At 37.2% G+C, this 16,104-nt stretch overlaps 1 protein-coding gene across 1 annotated transcript; it reads left to right on the forward strand.

The window, feature by feature from the left end:
• Window positions 1–4,272: 4,272 nt before the first annotated feature.
• Window positions 4,273–11,266, forward strand: LOC100667293 (olfactory receptor 14A16-like). Its single transcript, XM_064279055.1, has one exon. It carries the CDS (start codon window positions 8,148–8,150, stop codon window positions 9,102–9,104), a length of 957 nt encoding a protein of 318 aa, XP_064135125.1. The 5' UTR covers window positions 4,273–8,147; the 3' UTR covers window positions 9,105–11,266.
• The last annotated feature ends 4,838 nt before the right edge of the window (window positions 11,267–16,104 follow it).

The following is a 16,104-nucleotide window of genomic DNA, read 5'->3' on the forward strand; positions in this document are numbered from 1 at the left end:
GTGAGTGGCATTTTTCAGCGAGCGTAGTGTTTTCATGACCCATGCATGTTATGTATCAGTACTTTGAGGGACAGAAACTGGGAGATATTAACAAGATACTGTCGATCATTTTGATTTTTAACAATACATACTAAGAAAAAAAAAAGCTACACAACTGCCCCTTATGTTTCTGGAAACCAAGGAAATGTGTATAACTAAGGGAATATTAACCATTATTCAAAAGCAGGTTAAAAAATACAGCACAAAAACTGGTTATTTTCAGGGATCGAATAAGCTTTAGTAATTAGAAATCTATTAATACATTCACCATTAATTAAAGAAAATTATGCCATCACTAAAGTCAACACTGAATCTTAATAATAATTTAGCTGTTAATAATTTAGCAGTAGGTTTATTGTTAAGTGTGCATGACGGATACTTCCAATAATGACAGAAATAAGGAAAATACACTTGTTAGTCAATATATATTTTGTGTTTGTCTGTAAAGGTAGATATGTGAAATAAATACAGGTTTCGAAAATTGGAAGGGCAAAATTATCTTTATTCTTAGATGATTATCATTGTGTATCTGGAAAACTAAAAATAGCATATTGATATAATAAGGTAATTCAATAAGTGGTTGTTAGAAAAGTTACATAAATAAATGAGTGTTTTGTATATAATTAGATTGGTAATATCTGTGAAATATAATAGAAGAATAGATCCAAAATAGGTGAATAAATTATTTCAATCACTTGTATTAGCACCTAAGAAGAATTGTATAATGCTCCTTTGAAAAATACATTAAAATACCAGAGTGATGTTAAAAAAAAAAAGTGGTGCTTAAAAAATAGGAAATTGTATCTTGGCTTTTTTCTTTTTTATATACTACAACCCAAATCACAGAAGGAAAGGAAACACATTTTCAAGCAAGCCTCCAAAGCCAGAGCATTAAAGAAAAGGGCTAGCATATTTAACTCGATTAAATGAAAACTGTGTGCAAAATATCAGCACAGATAAAATTAAAAAACCTAACTTTTTCGCACTTAAGAAGTATGACAGTAAAAGGAGCTAAATTTCCTAACACACAGGATGTTTAAAGAAAGCAGTAAAATCAATATAAATAGGAAAAACATATGAAAAGATGTCTCACATAAAAATTAAGACTAACGGCTAGTGCACTTTTAAAGCTTGCTCAGGTTTACTGACAAATATATTCACATCGAAAGAATGAGGTGTTATACTTTTCCTTATCACAATGTTAAGGAATGCTGGTCCCAGGTAAAAAGCTAGAATAATCTGTGTCTTTTGAGATTTCCTTGCAGCTCTGGAGATAAATGAGTTAACTCCTGTAACGCCCCTTTCCTTCTGAGGACAGTGTGGTGGTTAATTTGGTTCTATTCCCAGGGTATGTTCTTACTCAACTCAAGGAGAAGTCGTTAAAATAGGGAGGAGGCATAGGCCAGAAATCCATGGTTTAGTCTACTATGCCCTACTATACTGAGATCATGTACTGTGGATGGAGGAACCTGGGTAAGGTCAGACAGTTCTTGTCTGTTTCTGTCTCCTACATCCCTTTTTCAACCCTAATCAAATGTCTTCACTTTTGTATACATTTTCTCATTTTTAAAGTGTGGGTAACAGGTCAGCTGTGAGGCTCCAAAATGATATGAGTAGGTGGGCAAAGTAAGAATGTGTTGAATATTAGCTGTTAGTGTCATCCCCTGGAAGTTCATGAGAAGAGATAGGAGGGGACCCCACAAAACTAGCCCTTTACCAGCTGTTGAACTTTTGTGTATCCTGTGCCCAGTGGTTAAGCCCTGGGCTACTAATGGAAAGATTGGTGGTTTGAATCCACCTAGTGGCTCTGTGGAAGAAAGACCTGGCAATCTGTTCCCAAAACCATTACAGCCTAAAAAATCCTCAGGGAGAGTTCTACTCTCTCACATGTGTTTGCTATGAGTTGAAATAAACTCAGTCACCTTTCAGCAATAGAAAGAATTAAGATATGAGGTCTATTTTAAATAAAGAGAAGCACCGTGCTAAAGAGGAAGGTTAATGAGTCATTTTTGCAAAAGCTGTTTTATGATGACAACCTGGCATACAGCTGAGTGTGTCTGAGTCCACAACGTTGTGTCAGACATTCTAGCACAGCAACTAGAAGCCAGAGGTTTGGAGTGAGGCCACCTGTGTTCAAATTCCAGCTTCACCATTGTGTGAAGTGGGGCTAATCCCTTAAACTCTTTACAGGTCCAAGCCTTCAGTGTAATGGGCATGTAATAGATTGCTTTGAGCACAGGTGTAAGTTATGTTAAACACTGCATGGAGAGATCTTAGAACGTGGCCATTGCAGGGTGAGTGGTCAGGATCTCACTTTCCCAATAGTGCGTTTCTCAAACTGTGAATCATCCCTGACTTCTACCAGCATTCCAAAATAAAAATAAGGGGCTTTCTCAGATCCCCTTATTCTTAAGAAAACAAAACAATAGGCTGCTATACTTTGAAGAATCAGAGTTGGGGAATGGGATCCTAGTCAACTATAAGACACATCCTCACCATGACCCTGGTACCTAGACTCTGGGTTATTTAAAAAGCAAGAAGGGGACCATTCACATGCAAAATTATTTGTGGGCCTAGAGAAATTTTAAGAGGCTTCTCAAAATATAAGAGTCTTTAATTTTATTCTGATAATGATTTGCTCTAGTTGATTTATCTGAATCTGTATATTAGTAAACTCTTCCTTGAGTTGGGTCAAAGACATTTAAGTATAAGACATAGTTTCAAAACATACAGATTGGGGTCCGTAGTGAGTTCCAGGGAATTCATGATCAAAAAAAAAAAAAGATATGACCACAAGATAGCATTGAACAACGATCCATTTATTGGTGTCACCCCCTCACCTTGCACTGGCAGACAAATGCAAGGGGCGGTTCCCCACAGCAAGAGGTCTTCCACAGGCAAGTGGGCTGCAGGGAGCTGACTGCCGATGAGTGAGGCAAGAACGTTCTTAAAACCAGTGGCGATTTTTCCTTGTTAGATGGTTTTATTTCATAATTAAAGATAAATGAGAAGTAAAATGGGTTGTCCATCTTCCCTGGGTAAGAACACTGTCATGCAGTAAGACCACCTCCTGCATTTGGCTGCCAATGACAGTATGGTTGTGGCACCAATAAATAGATTGTTGCTCAGTGCTGTCTTGCTGTCACCTCTTGTGGTCTAATAAGCAGAAGGGTTTGCTGTAAGGCTGGGGAACAGGGCACAGGTAGGCTAGGACAAAATGTGTCCCTGTGGGAAAGGGGCAGGGAAGCAAGGCCAGCACAGAGCAGCATATTCTCCCTCCCTCCCAATTTTGTAGCCAAGATGGAAAAATTTACAGCCACACCTCTGTATCTAAAATTTTATTTTAACCTTCATTTCACTTGCAGTCAATCAATAACATGTTGAAACTTTTCATTCATTCTCTTTATCTTGTGTAAGTTATTTTGTGTCTTTTCTTTCCCTTTCATTCTTATTGTGACTACTTATTCCAGGCCATCTTTTAATAACTCATACCTATACTATCAGGATACTATCCTGACTTGTCTCTCTACCTTAAAAATATCTTCCTTGCAAAGGTTACTAAATATGGGGAGCAGTTATCTTTCAGAAAATTCTACCTCTGTTACTCTGTTTTTAGATATGAACCTATTATCCATCCCCTCAACTCTCCTCTCCCTCTTACCCTAGACCAATTTAGGGACCCTTGTTCTACAGAGTGTTCTACCTACACACCCTTCAGGCTGCCGAGGTTCTGCTTTGTTCACACCATGTTGCCTGGATTAAAAGATCTCTCCACTTTTTCCTTCCAAAATATTTCCCATTTTTCAAGTGTTAATTATTTTATTTCCCATATTTTTTATATGAAATATACCTTAATTCCCTCATCTCTCCTGAAGCAAACACTGTACACCCTCATTTGTCCCAATAGACAGCATCTTGCATGTTTATTACAATTTTTTGTTAAGAAAACATGTATTACTTGTTAAGCAATTAAAATGTAAATTCAGAGCATTGTTAAAAATAATCAAAACTCAACAAAATTGAAACATAAGGTTTATTCTGAGTAGTTATTCTATATACATATAGGGAAACCACTGTGATTCCGAATAAAAAAAAAAAAGCAAACGGTGAGACTTAAAAAAAGAGACTTAGGCTAGTTAAAATGAAGCTTAAAAGTAGAAGAGGAGGGAGACGAATAGAAGATGAACCATTGTCTAATCCTAACATGATAGATTGTAAGTTGCCCTCCCCGCTTTTACTGCAATCAGTTGATATCAGGTCACAAGGTGGTCTCTGTCCCTCCACCCACCTGCAACCATTATACCTTTTGAAATTTAAATTAAATAAAACTGGCTTTGGAGAGGAAAAAAAAATTGGGGATGACAGAAGCACCCGGCAAGATTGATTTGGGGCCAGGAATTTTTATGGCTAATATTTGGTTTTGTGGGTAGGAAAAAATTGTAAAATCAAAGGAAGATGTCTGTTTCTAATTTTCCTCTCTGACAATTTTAATTTTGAGATAAACAACTGGATCTCCAAAGACAAGTTGAGATTGTTGCTGAGAGCTAATTTTGGCTGAGTGATGATACAGCCAAAGGAGACTTTAAAGACAGAGCCAAAGAAAAGTAAAAGACTTTTTTTTTTCTGGAGGGGGACCTAGTTTTAAGAGGAAAACAACATGAAAATTTGGCAGTGAAAAAGACAAAGACATTTTATTAATGGCTAGATGCGATCCATATACCCTTAAGGCACTGGCTCTCAAACTCTAGGGAACATCAAAATCATTTGTATTTATCTTTTATATTTATTTTGTTTCATCTTATCTAAAAAATATGAACTTGAATAGATGTTTTAATTATTCAACACAATTAAAGCACATCTCACTGGACCCCATGCCAGAGTTTCTGATTCAGCAGATCTAGGGCACATTGAGCCAAGAAAATTTGCCTTTATAACAAGTTCCTAAGTGATGCTGCTCTTGTGGAGCCAGGGGTCACTGGTCTAGGGAACTGGGAGCTGAGGACAGACAATTTTGGTAAGAAGTATAAAGTTATTTGTTGCAAATCCTGAGATGAGTTCATAGAGAAAATGAATGTATGAAGGGATCACATTGATTTTGGAAAACAGAAGGTCATTTACAGACTTCGTTTTGTTTTTTGTTTGTTAGCTGCTTCACTGGTTTTACAACATAAGTTATCAGTGGGTTTGTGGAGGAGATAGATGAATTGGAAGGTGGTAACAGATATCAAACAATTTTCAGGAAGTTTTGTTAGTGGGTATGAAGTATATGGTGGGAGAAATTATTTATGGGGGAACAGCGTTATGCAGAATTGACTTTGAAGGGTTAGATGCCACTTATTTTCAAAAAGACTTAAGGTGCCATCAAGTTGATTCTGACTCATAACCACCTTATGTACGACAGAAGGAAACACTGCACAGTCCTGCAACACCCTCAGAATTGTTATACTTGAGCCCGTTATTGCAGCCACTGTGTTAATTCATCTTCTTGAGATTTCTACTTTTTTGCTGACCCTTTACCAAACATGATGTCCTTCTCTAGGGACCCGTTCCTCCTGATAACATGTCCAAAGTATGTGAGATGAAGTCTCACCATCCTTGCTTCTAAGGACATTCTGGCTGTACTTCTTCCAACATGGATTTGTTCATTCTTCTGGCAGTCCATGATATATTCAGTATTCTTCACCAACACCATGATTCAAATGCATCAGTTTTTCTTAGGTCTTCCTTATTCCTCGTCCAGCTGTTGTATGCATATGAGGCTATTGAAAAATGCCATGGCTTGGGTCAGGCGCACATTAGTCCTCAAAATGACATCTTTGTTTTTAAACACTTTAAAGAGACCTTTTTCTGCAAATTTACCTAATGCAATATGTCGTTTGATTCCTTGACTACTGCTTCTATAGGTTCTAAAACCAAAACCAAACCTGTTGCTGTCAAGGTGATTCCAACTCATAGTGACCCTTACAAATAACATCAACATTTTTGCTGAGCTTTTGAGTATTTACTTGCATAATGGTATTCAAAATGTAGGAAAGAAAGGAAAAAGTGAGATAGCAAACCCTCGGGTGCATAAATTATATCATGATCAAGACAAAAGGCATAACTTCCATATCGATGGTATTAAAAACAAACAAACAAACAAACCATTTGCCATTAAGTCAGTTCCCACTCATAGTGACCCTATAGGACACAGTGGAACAGCTCCAATGGGTTTCCAAGGAGTGGCTGGTAGATTCGAACTGCCTACCTTGTGGTTATCATCCAAACGTTTAATCTCTGTGTCTCCAGGGCCCCATCAGTTGTACAGTTTGAGAAAAGCAAACGTGCATTCATTGAATAGATTAGATTAAGAATCCAAAATACTGGGCAAAATTATGGATATAGTTGGCATGGCCTCATAGTGGGATTCTGCACAGGTTACCTCCCCTGAATGTCACTTATGAATGTATCAATTAAACAGTTATACTAAGACATCAGTGTAGATTCCATTGTACAGTACAGCACTATGGATATATAAAGGAAGGAACAACTCTTCCTCTAAGACAAGTGGAAATGAAGACAAAAATAAGAGAGAAAGAGAGTATATTGGTGGAGAAACAAAGGAAATCTTTACTATTCTTAGCCTCGGAGATGATGGAGTAACCCACTGAGAAAGGAGAGAATGGGAAGAGTGGTGAGAGCTAAGGACAGCTGGGAAGAATGTGCTAGGAGAATAGCAAGGTGAAAAGGAAAGCTGACCAAGCAGTAATGAATAACAACACTTAATAAATGACTCCAAGAAATTTTATTGGCCTAGGTAATTAAGCAGGAAATTTGGCTGAAAACACCTGATTCACTGAACAAGCTCCTAGAAGCCAGCAGCAGCAACATTGTGGAATCGGCCTAGAAGACAAACACTTCTAAGACATGTGAAATGAATGTGAGTACTTTTTCTGCACAATTCAAATACTTCAGTTCTACTTTGAAGTGATCAGTAAATTTAGGGACAGGTTTTGATAAAATATAAAATGATAGAGAATAGAGGGTAGTTTTCTGTTGTCCATGTCCCTAATAAATTGCCCAAATATTTCTATCTAAGATATCTCAAATCCTTTCATAAGGTTTGACTCTAAGTGTCAGTGGTTGCTATCTATTTCAGATCATAAAGACAACTTTTTTTAAAGAACATAAAATATAATTGACATACATATATAAAGCAAGTACATGCCAAATATTTTACTTAATTCATTAATGATTGACAGAATTAGATATCCAACTGATTCAGCATCAAAATGAAAATTTCACGTATAAAAGGCCAAACAAGCAAGGCAGAAAAAAATAACAAGTAGGTGCAAAACAGGTCTATCTACAGAGAAAATATGAATTACTCTCCACTAAAACAAAACTAATTTGTATTTCTAAGGACAATAATTTGCACTATTAACAGTTTAATACAACTTTCCCAATTGTAGGATAGCTCAAAGACAAATACAAAGATAACCCAGTGTCCTAGACAGGAAAATCAGTTTTTTCCCTATTTCAGAAGTTTTCACGATTTTTCCTGATACTGGCACAAAGAAGGGAGATGAAATGAGTAGTGAAAATGGTATTAGTTAAGTGTCTTCTTATCCAATAATTATGGTGATAATTTGTATATGCATTATTTAATTGAATCAAAAGAATGATCCAATGATAACGCTTACACAGTAGGTTGAATAAGGATACTCAAAAAATGTATATGAGATCACAAAGCTTGTAAACAGCTGATCTAAAATTTGTACTCAGGACTGACTGGTCCCAAATTTGTGCACTTTCTCACTACATATTTCAATACAAGGTATATGAAATTCTATTTGAATTAGATGTGGAATATGGGCCTTAATCAACATAGAATGACAAGGTGGATGATTTGGACTTGACTGATAACCATTTTCAGTCATTCAGTTAATGGGATTATTTGTGTTAAATTACCTCCTGAAGACTTGGTGGTGTTACTCTTGTATGGCATGGAATACCTGCACATGTTTCAGAGAAAGTGAACCTGAGAAAGTAGAAGAGTAAACTCCCTTGACTAAATCACAAGTTGTTCATTTTATTTTTTTAGAGTCATTGATTAAACACCCAGAGAAATGAACAACTTCACCTCTGTGACCATGTTCTTCCTAATGGGGTTTTCTGATGTTCGGGAGATCCAGATCTCACATGCTGTGTTGTTTTTGCTGCTATACCTGGCAGCTGTACTGGGGAACGTTCTCATCATCACTCTCACAAGCAAGGATCATCGGCTCCACACCCCTATGTATTTCTTCCTGCAGAACTTGTCCTTTCTGGATCTCTGCCTCATTTCCATCGCTGTTCCCAAATCCATCGCAAACTCTCTGGCTAATCACACCACCATCTCATTTCTCGGCTGTGTTTCACAGGTATTTTTCTTCTTCCTCTCAGCCACTACAGAAGTATCTCTACTCACAGTGATGTCTTATGACCGCTACGTTGCCATCTGCCACCCACTGAGGTATGAAGTCATCATGAGCCATGGAGCCTGTGTGCAGATGGCAGCTTTCTTATGGGTCAGTGGAGTTCTCAATGCAATTCTGCACACAGCTTCTACCTTCTCCATACCAGTGTGTGGGTCTCCTGAAATTCATCAGTTCTTCTGTGATGTTCCACAACTGCTGTCCCTCGCCTGTTCTTATAATACTGTGGAATTAGTAGTCATTGGGCTCAGCCTGGTGATAGGTTTTGGCTGTTTTGTGTTTATTGATATCTCTTACATTCACATCTTCTCCACTGTTCTGAGAATCCCATCCAGAGAAGGCAGGTCTAGAGCTTTCTCCACGTGCTTGCCTCACCTCACTGTTGTGACTCTCTTTCTCTTTTCTGGTTTTTTTGCCTATTTACGACCTTTACCCAAATCTCCATCACGCTTGGATTTGCTGGTGTCAGTATTCTATACTATGGTGCCACCCATCATGAATCCCGTCATCTACAGTCTGAGAAATAAGGATATGAAGATGGCATTAAAGAAACTTAAAGAGTGGGCATTGCCCTTCAAATTAGGAGAGTTAATGCCACATATATCATGATCTTTCAATCACTGACAGAATTGTCTAAACAATCTGGTTGCATGGTCTGAAAATAATATTGGATATTTAAAGTAAGAACTACCATGAAAACTCTTTAAATTGCTATTAATGGGCACTGTCTATTAGTAGATGAAGTGAGTGGAAAAACCAGTAGTTCCATTTATAATTGGGCAGATATATGCTAACCTTGTATTTATCATGTTAATTGAAAAACAAACAATAAACAATTATTTTCCAGTTAGTTCTGACTCTTGGTGACTACATTTGTGGAGAGTACAACTGGGTCCATAAGGTTTTCAAGGCTGTGACCTTTCAGAACCTGATGTCTGGCCTTTCTTCGGAGGCCTCTGGGTGAGTTTAAACATTCGGCCTTTCAATTAGTTGTTGAGGACTTAACCATTTGGTGCAGTGGTTAAGAGCTATATCTGCTAACCAAAAGGTTGGCAGTTTGAATCTACTGTTGGCTCCTTAGAAATCCTATGGGGCTGTTCTACTCAGTCTTATATGGTTGCTATGAGTCAGAATCTACTCGGCTGCAATGGGTTTGTACGATTTTTGTTTTTGTTTGTTTGCTGTTTTTTTTTTAAGACTCCTTATAGGGACACTTTTGAATTCGAACAATGCTTCATGACTTCTGGATATTCAACTCACTTATGATCATAACACTATTTCTCTATTCCTGATGTAGTGTTATACTTTCCTGCTCCAGTCATGAGATTACCTTTACTGAGATTTCTTCAGCCTAGTCCACTTTCTCCTGTTAGATGTTTTCTTAATACCATTTCCCTATCTATCGTAGAACTTACCTTAGTTGTAATTTGAGATTTATTTCTCTAAGGCTTTGTTATGTTTTTCTTCATTATACTGTGTGATCCTTGTGGACAGGGGCTGTATCTCTTATGTCTTGCTTAGTGTGTGGCCTAGAATAGAAATAAAGTGAGTATTTATTTAATATATTAATGGACAATATCTACATCTTTTCCTGGTCCCACAAAGCTTTTATTATTTCTTTATCATTAATCTGAGCTTAACCTGGAAACTCTGGTGGTGTAGTGGTTAAGTGCTACGGCTGCTAACCAAGAGGCTGGCAGTTCGAATCCACCAGGCGTTCCTTGGAAACTCTATGGGGCAGTTCTACTCTGTCCTATAAGGTAGCTATGAGTCGGAATCGACTCGATGGCAGTGGGTTTGGTTTTGGTTTTTGAGCTTAATCTATTATCTCTATATTTGTAATGGATTGAGTTCTAATTTATTCCAAAGGTAATGGATTATAATAAGTTCTGTGGTAGTTATGGACCTATGCACATATGTAGTTCACATGATCAGAAACTGTATTTTCCACATGGGCAAATAACTAATGTGTTTGTGCAATATAGAGAGATAAAGCATTTGTGTGATTGAGTGGATATGTATGCATTTTGTAGAAAAAAGTATTTACATGACTGTAAAATACACTGGCTCATGTTCAGGCAGTTGAAATGTACCATATACATGCATGTTGTGTAGCAAATGAACTGACCTCATCCGCTGCGAGAAGCCCCATTTATTCTACTTATATCCCCTCATGTTAGGCTTTTCTCAGTTTCGACTTGAGTGTCTCTTCCATCCAAAACCAAATAAAATTTAATTATGTATTTGTTGACATTATTGGGGATTTGCATTGGCAGAGTACTTTTCCTGGAAACGTGAACATCTTCAATCTTGCATATGGTAGTCAGAATGGTGCAAAAGTTGTGTAAGTCCTAATTTGCAGAACCTAAATATATTACCTTACATGGACAAAAGGGACTTTGCTGATGTTATTAAGGTTAAGGACCTTAATACGGAAAATTATCCTGGGTTATCCAGGTGGGAACAACCTAATCACATAAATTCTTAAAATCAAAGGAACTTTTTCAACAGAAGTCAGAAAACCAGATAGATGGCATTGTGAGAGGAACTTGACCAGCAACTGCTGTCTTTGAAGATTGCAGAAGGTGTCCATGATTCAAAAATACCCATGGCCTCTTGAATCTGAAAACTTTAAGGACACAATTTTTCCAGAAAAGAATGAATCCCATCAAAACCTTGATTTTAGCCCAGTGAGACTCAAGTTGAACTTCTGATCTTCTTTCTATTGGGTCACTATGAGTCGACTGTGACTCAGCAGGAACAGGTTTTTTTTTGTTTTATTCACATATGTAAAAATTATAAATTTATATTTAATTAATATAAATTATAAACTAATTTGTTAAAATAAATTATAAATATTTATATGTTATATATCAGATAGATAATGCAAATATATTTATATGTAAACATATATATATATATAAAATCACTAATCATAGGCTGCGTAGAAAAAAATAGCTAGAAGGCTGTGCTCCAAAAATGCTAAAACTGGTTATGCTTCTCAGTAGTGAGATTATGAATAATTTGTATCATCTTTTTGCTTATCTATGATTTCTATTTATCTACAATAAACATTCATTTTTTACATAATCAAAAAAATTTCTGATCTTCTGAACTATAAGATTATAAATTTGTGTTTTATTAAACCACTAAATCTGTGGTAACTTCTTACTGCAGCAAAAGAAAAGTAATACACTGCACAAAATTCAGTGCTTCATTATTATGCTATCATATTTGAGCTGCTATGCATTTGATAGAGATAAAAGGAGAAGACAGAAATATTGCTATATTATATCTGAAAATCTCAAAACGCCTATTAACTGTAGAATGGATAAATTTTTGGCATCCCCCAAAAAGTCAACACTACTCAGCAATGGAAATGAAAAATCTACATCTATACAAAAATGGGCATAAGTCTCACAAATATAAAATTGAGAAAAAAAAAAAAAAACAAGCAAAGAAGGCTATAAGTTGTAGAATGTCACGTTTTATATAAAGATTAAAAACAGTCTCTATGCTGCCTGAGGTATGGGATAGATTCACCACAGGGCTTGTAAATAAAAAGAGGCATGAAAGGGGCTTCTAAGGTGCAGTATTTTTCTACTTCATGATTTGAATGCTGGTAACATGGATATAGGCAGTTTATAAAAATGCATCCAGCTGTATTCATATAATATGTTCAAGTTTCTACTTGTAATACATAGATTTTTTTTTTTTACTGTACTTTAGGTGAAGGTTTACAGAACGAACTAGTTTCTCATTAAACAACTAGTACACATATTGTTTTATGACATTGGTTGCCAACCCCACGATGTGTCAACACTCTCCCTTTCTTGAACTTGGGTTTCCTGTTACCAGCTTTCCTGTTCCTTCCTGCCTTGACGTCCTTGCCCCTGGGCTGGTGTGCCCATTTAGTCTCATTTTGTTTTATGGGCCTGTCTAATCTTTGGCCGAAGGATGAACCTCAGCAGTGACTTCATTACTGAACTGAAAGGATGTCCTGGGGCCATATTCTTGGTTTTTTTTTTCCCAGTCTCTGTCAGAACAGTAAGTCTGTTTTTTTTTTTTTGCTTGTGAGTCAGAATTTTGTTCTCCATTTTCCCCCAGCTCTGTCTGGGTGTGATCCTTGTCAGAGCAATTGGTGGTGGTAGCCAGTCACCATCTATACTTATTCTGGTATAGGATGTAGTACTTTGGTCCATTAGACATTTGGGCTAATCTTTCCCTTGTGTCTTTGGTTTTCTTCATTCCCCCTTTCTCCAGATGGAGTGAGACCAATGCAGTATCTTAGATGGCCGCTCGCAAGCTTTTAAGATACCAGGTGCTACTGACCAAAGTAGAATGTAGAACATTTTCTTTATAAACTACGTTATGCCAACTGAGCTAGATGTTCCCTGAGACCATGGTCACCACAGCCCTTTGTCCAGAAATTCGGTCCCTCAGGAAGTTTGGAAGTGTCTATGGAGCTTCCATGACCTTGCCCTCAACAAGTTGTGTGACTTCCCTAGTATTGTGTACTGTCTCACCCTTCACAAAAGTTACCACTTATTTATTGTCCATTTAATGTTTTTCCATCACCACCCTTCCCCTTCCTTGTAACCATCAAAGATTGTTTGTTTTTTGTGTATAAACCTTTTCATGAATTAAAAAAAAATATATTGCACTTTAGCTGAAGATTATAGAGCAAACAAGTTTCCCATTAAACAATTAATTCTCATATTGTTTTTTGACATTGGTTGCCAACCCCATGACATGCCAACACTCTCCGCTTCTTGACCTTGGGCTCATCATTTCTAGCTTTCTATCCCCTCCTACCTTCTTTACTTTGTCCCTGGGCTGGTGAGCCCATTTAGTCTCATTTTGTTTTATGGGCCTGTCTAATTTTTAGCTGAAGGTTGAATCACAGGAGTGACTCCATTACCGAGCTATAAGGGTGTCTGGGGGCCATACTCTCAATGTTTCTTCAGTCTCTGTCAGACCAGTAAATCTGGTCCTTTTAAAAATTTTACGAGTTATAATTTTGTTCTACATTTTTCTCCAGATCTGTCCAGGACCCTCGAATGTGATCCTGTCAGAGCAGTCAATGGTGGTAACTGGGCACCATCTAGTTGTACTGGACTCAGTCTTGTGGAGGCTGTAGTAGTTGTGTTCCATTAGTCCTTTAGATTAATCTTTCCCTTGTGTCTTTGGTTTTGTTTTTTCTCCCTTTCTCTGGAGAGATTGAGACCAGTGGAGTATCTTAGATGGCAGCTCACGAGCTTTTAAGGCCCCAGACGTTGCTGACCAAAATAAAATGTAGGACATTTTTGTTTATAAACTATGTTATGCCAGTTGAGCTAGATGTTCAAGGAGACCATGGTTCCACATCCCTCTGCCCAACAATTTGGGTAATGAATAAGGAAGACCGAAGAAGAGTTGACGCCTTTGAATTGTGGTGTTGGCGAAGAATATTGAATATACCATGGACTGCCAAAAGAATGAACAAATCTATCTTAGAAGAAGTACAACCAGAATGCTCCTTAGAAGCAAGGATGGCGAGTCTGCGTCTTACATACTTTGGACATGTTGTCAGGAGGGATGAGTCCCTGGAGAAGGAAATCATGCTTGGCAAAGTACAGGGTCTGTGGAAAAGAGCAAGACCCTCAATGAGGTGGATTGACACAGTGGCTGCAACAATGAGCTCAAGCATAACAACGATTGTAAGGATGGCACAGGACTGGGCAGCGTTTCGTTCTGTTGTGCATAGAGTCACTATGAGTCAGAACTGACTCAATACACCTAACAACAACAACATATCCCTCATGAACACAGATGCAAAAATCCTCAGCAAAATTCTAGCCAATAGAATTCAACAACATATCAAAAAAATAATTCACCATAACCAAGTGGGATTCATACCAGGTATGCAGGGATGGTTCATTATTTGAAAAAAAAAATTAATGTAATCCATCACATAAACAAAACAAAAGATAAGAATCACATGATTCTATCAATTGATGCAGAAAAGGCATTTGACAAAGTTCAACACTCATTCATGATAAAAACTCTCAGCAAAATAGGAATAGAAGGAAAATTCCTCAACATAATAAAGGGCATTTATGCAAAGGCAACAGCCAACATCACACTAAATGGAGAGAGCCTGAAAGCATTCCCCTTGAGACTGGGAACCAGAAAAGGATGCCCTTTATCACCGCTCTTATTCAACATTGTGCTGGAAGTCCTAGCCAGAGCAATTAGGCAAGACAAAGTAATAAAGGGCATCCAGATTGGCAAGGAAGAAGTAAAATTATCTCTATTTGCAGACGACACGATCTTATACACAGAAAACCCTAAGGAATCCTCCAGAAAACTACTGAAACTAATAGAAGAGTTCAGCAGAGTATCGGGATACAAGATAAACATACAAAAATCAGTTGGATTCCTCTACACTAACAAAAAGAACATCAAAGAGGAAATCACCAAATCAATACCATTTACTGCAGCCCACAGGAAGATAAAATACTTAGGAATAAATCTTACCGGAGATGTAAAACACATACAAAGAAAACTACAATACACTTCTGCAAGAAACCAAAAAGACCTACATAAGTGGGAAAACATACCTTGATCGTGGATAGGAAGGCTTAACATTATAAAAATGTCTGTTCTACCAAAAGCGATCTATACATTTAATGCAATTCCGACCCAAATTCCAATGACATTCTTTAATGAGATGGAGAAACAAATCATCAACTTCATATGGAAGGGAAAGAGGCCCCAGATAAGTAAAGCCTTGCTGAAAAAGAAGAACAAAGTGGGAGGCCTTACTCTACCTGATTTTAGAACCTATTATACCATCGCAGCAGTCAAAACAGCCTGGTACTGTTACAACAACTGATACGTAGACCAATGGAACAGAATTGAGAATCCAGACATAAATCCATCCACATATGAGCAGTGGATATTTGACAAAGGCCCCAAAACAGTTAAATGGGGAAAAGACAGTCATTTTAACAAATGGTGCTGGCATAACTGAATATACATCTGCAAAAAGATGAAACAAGACCCATACCTCACTCCATGCACAAAAAACTAACTCAAAATGGATCAAAGACTTAAATATAAAATCTAAAACCATAAAGATCATGGAAGAAAAAATAGGGACAATGTTAGGAGCCCTAATACATGACATAAACAGCATACAAATCATTATTAACAACGCAGAAGAAAAACTAGATAACTGTGAGCTCATAAAAATCAAACGCCTATGCTCATCCAAAGACTTCACCAAAAGAGTAAAAAGATTACCTACAGACTGGGAAAAAGTTTTTAGCTATGACATTTCTGGTCAGCGCCTGTTCTCTAAAATCTACATGATACTGCAAAAACTCAACTGCAAAAATACAAATAACCCAGTTAAAAAATGGGCAAAAGATATGAACAGACACTTCACTAATGAGGACATTCAGGTAGCTAACAGATAGATGAGGAAATGTTCATGATCATTAGCCAATGGAGAAATGCAAATCAAAACTACAAGGAGATTCCATCTCAGTCCAACAAGGCTGGCATTAATAAAAAAAAACACAAAACAGTAAATGTTGGAGAGGCTGTGGAGAGATTGGAAAAC

Source organism: Loxodonta africana, unplaced genomic scaffold (genome assembly GCF_030014295.1).
Source record: "Loxodonta africana isolate mLoxAfr1 unplaced genomic scaffold, mLoxAfr1.hap2 scaffold_41, whole genome shotgun sequence".
Classification (NCBI taxonomy): Eukaryota; Metazoa; Chordata; class Mammalia; order Proboscidea; family Elephantidae; genus Loxodonta; species Loxodonta africana.